Source organism: Laccaria bicolor, genomic scaffold (assembly GCF_000143565.1).
Source record: "Laccaria bicolor S238N-H82 LACBIscaffold_5 genomic scaffold, whole genome shotgun sequence".
Lineage (NCBI taxonomy): Eukaryota > Fungi > Basidiomycota > Agaricomycetes > Agaricales > Hydnangiaceae > Laccaria > Laccaria bicolor.
The window spans coordinates 1,462,962-1,465,142 of record NW_001889876.1 but is presented as its reverse complement, the minus strand read 5'-3'; the positions used below and the strand labels follow the sequence as shown (position 1 = coordinate 1,465,142).

The 2,181-nt window shown below is 50.5% G+C and overlaps 1 protein-coding gene across 1 annotated transcript; it reads left to right on the top strand.

The window, feature by feature from the left end:
- Positions 1-307: 307 nt before the first annotated feature.
- Positions 308-1,905, top strand: LACBIDRAFT_314010 (uncharacterized protein; the record flags this gene model as incomplete). Its single annotated transcript, XM_001877844.1, has 3 exons — positions 308-734; positions 796-1,148; positions 1,210-1,905. The coding sequence occupies 3 exons, from the start codon at positions 308-310 to the stop codon at positions 1,903-1,905; spliced, it is 1,476 nt and encodes a 491-aa protein (XP_001877879.1).
- Positions 1,906-2,181: the final 276 nt, after the last annotated feature.

The following is a 2,181-nucleotide window of genomic DNA, read 5'->3' as shown; positions in this document are numbered from 1 at the left end:
CTACCATTGAGCTTGCGAAAGCTTTCGACAAGCCGCCAAACCGTTACTCCGCTGTTGCACTCGAGTTCTTCCTTGTTCAAAAAGTATTCACGGAGGAACTGTCGAAAAGCTCCGCAGAAGGAATCCAAGGAGCATTTGCAGACTACTGGGATAAAATGTGAGCGTTCAAGACCATCAATCTCCCACTTTTCCGTTACTGAAACAAACCTGCAGGGAGGGACAGACCTATGCTGGTGCCTATTCCCTGGATGAAACCACTGGGAAGGTCTCTGGATGTCCAGCTCGAGCTCCAGCTATCCACGATTTGATGAAAGCGGTGAAAACTAGGGCAGCTACAAAGGGGGCAGCTGCAACACGGAAGCATGCCGAGGCCATGTCACTCGAGGACCTGCAAAAAATTATGGACTGGTCAGAGGGAAGATGCCCCAATGAACTATTTGATAACGTGCCATCCAATCCTGAGTCCGTCGCCCTGCATGGCCTCATGCGGGCGTTGTATCCAACGCTGTTCGTGTTGATGCTAAGGTATGACCGTATGAGAGTTTACACATGTCCAATTTGGGAATTTAGCTTGATATCACCTTTTAGGGTTTTCGAAGGCCTCTCTCTACAGTATGGCGATCTTACGATGGGCTTGAAGGGACCTGCACCATACCACTTCCCTTATTTTGAGGTCCGGCTTGAAGAGCGTAAGAATTGGCAGAAGCAAGCGGGCTATGATGGTCCACGCACAAGTGTGTAAATCATTGTTCCGACGTTGTCCAAAGCTAACTTTAGGGATTTTTTGTTGACTAGGTGGCATTTATAAGATCTATCAGCAAGATATCGGTGCAATGGACATGTTTACTCACCTCCAACGCTGGTTGAAATATTTGGAGGGCCGCCTCGGCCGTAGTCTCGAGTCTAGTGACTTTATCTTCCCCCATATCTCGCATAATGGCACCATTGATCCGAAGCGCACTATGTCATATGACACGTTCCAGAAGCACCTCAGCGAGTTCGTGGCCGGTGCTGGCCTGACGAAGACCTACACGACGCATTGCTTCCGAAGAGGTGGCGCTCAATATCGGTTCATGTATGCACCGATTGGCCGTCGCTGGTCTTTGAGTATTATTCGATGGTGGGGTGGGTGGGCCAAAGGCGAACAGGTAGATTTCTGTGATATCATACTTAGCGTGTTTGTCACTGATTTACATCAAATTTCGAAAGGTCGACACAATGATAAAATACCTTGTAGATTCACTCCAAAGCTATGAGACAGGTCACGGAAACGCATTGTGCCCAATCGCAGCGGAGGCCGATAAAAGCTTCATGGGCGAACACATCAACCAGGCGCCACCCTCTACTGAGGAAATCCGGCAGTGGAAAATCTCGATGGATCGTTCTCTCGGAAACGCTGTTTCTGAGATTGTCGGTCAGGTCACAGCTGCCTTGTCCGAAACTCGCCTTTCTGCATCTCCCAGCCCTGAGCCTAATCTGGAATCCCCTCCGTCAATGAGTGTGGGAGAGCCAATGCCTCAGGAGCGATCTTCGCTGCGCCGTGGTCACAGTGCTCGCCACTCTTCCAATCCGTACTCTGCACATGCGCCAAACCGCCGTACCTCGAGCATACCCAGCCACTCTGATGTCGATAGCCTGGCAGGAGATGCCCAAACTCAAAGCCCCTCGGACAGCCTGAATTTTCCCATTCCTGGTGTGGTGATCCCTGATGTGAAGAATTGGCGTGACGTAGTTCAGCAGTGGGAGCTTGGTGATGCATCGGTAATGGCTCTGAAAGATTGGCCAAAGGAGTGGTATCAGGGTGGGATGAAAAGGTTTACCGGCTCCTTGTATTCCCAGAGAAAGATGATCGCTAACGAATATGAACGGTGTGTGATTTCTTCATCGGCTCGCATGCACATCTGAAAGCTGAAAACACATTAATCTCATCAGCTTGGGCCGTGACGATGCTCGCTTCTGTGAGACTTACCCGGTGGCCGACAAATCGGTGAAGGCGCTCCTCAAGGCTATCAGAGTCGCACACAACAAGCGGCGCGTTAGCAAACGCGGCACGCCTGAGGAACGAGACAACTCCGAAGAAAGGGAGGACTCACACTCTGAATTTGATGCATGAATTTCGGTCATTCAGTAATTACGACGGACACATTCCCTTGCCCCAAACACCCCAATTTCCTCCATGCC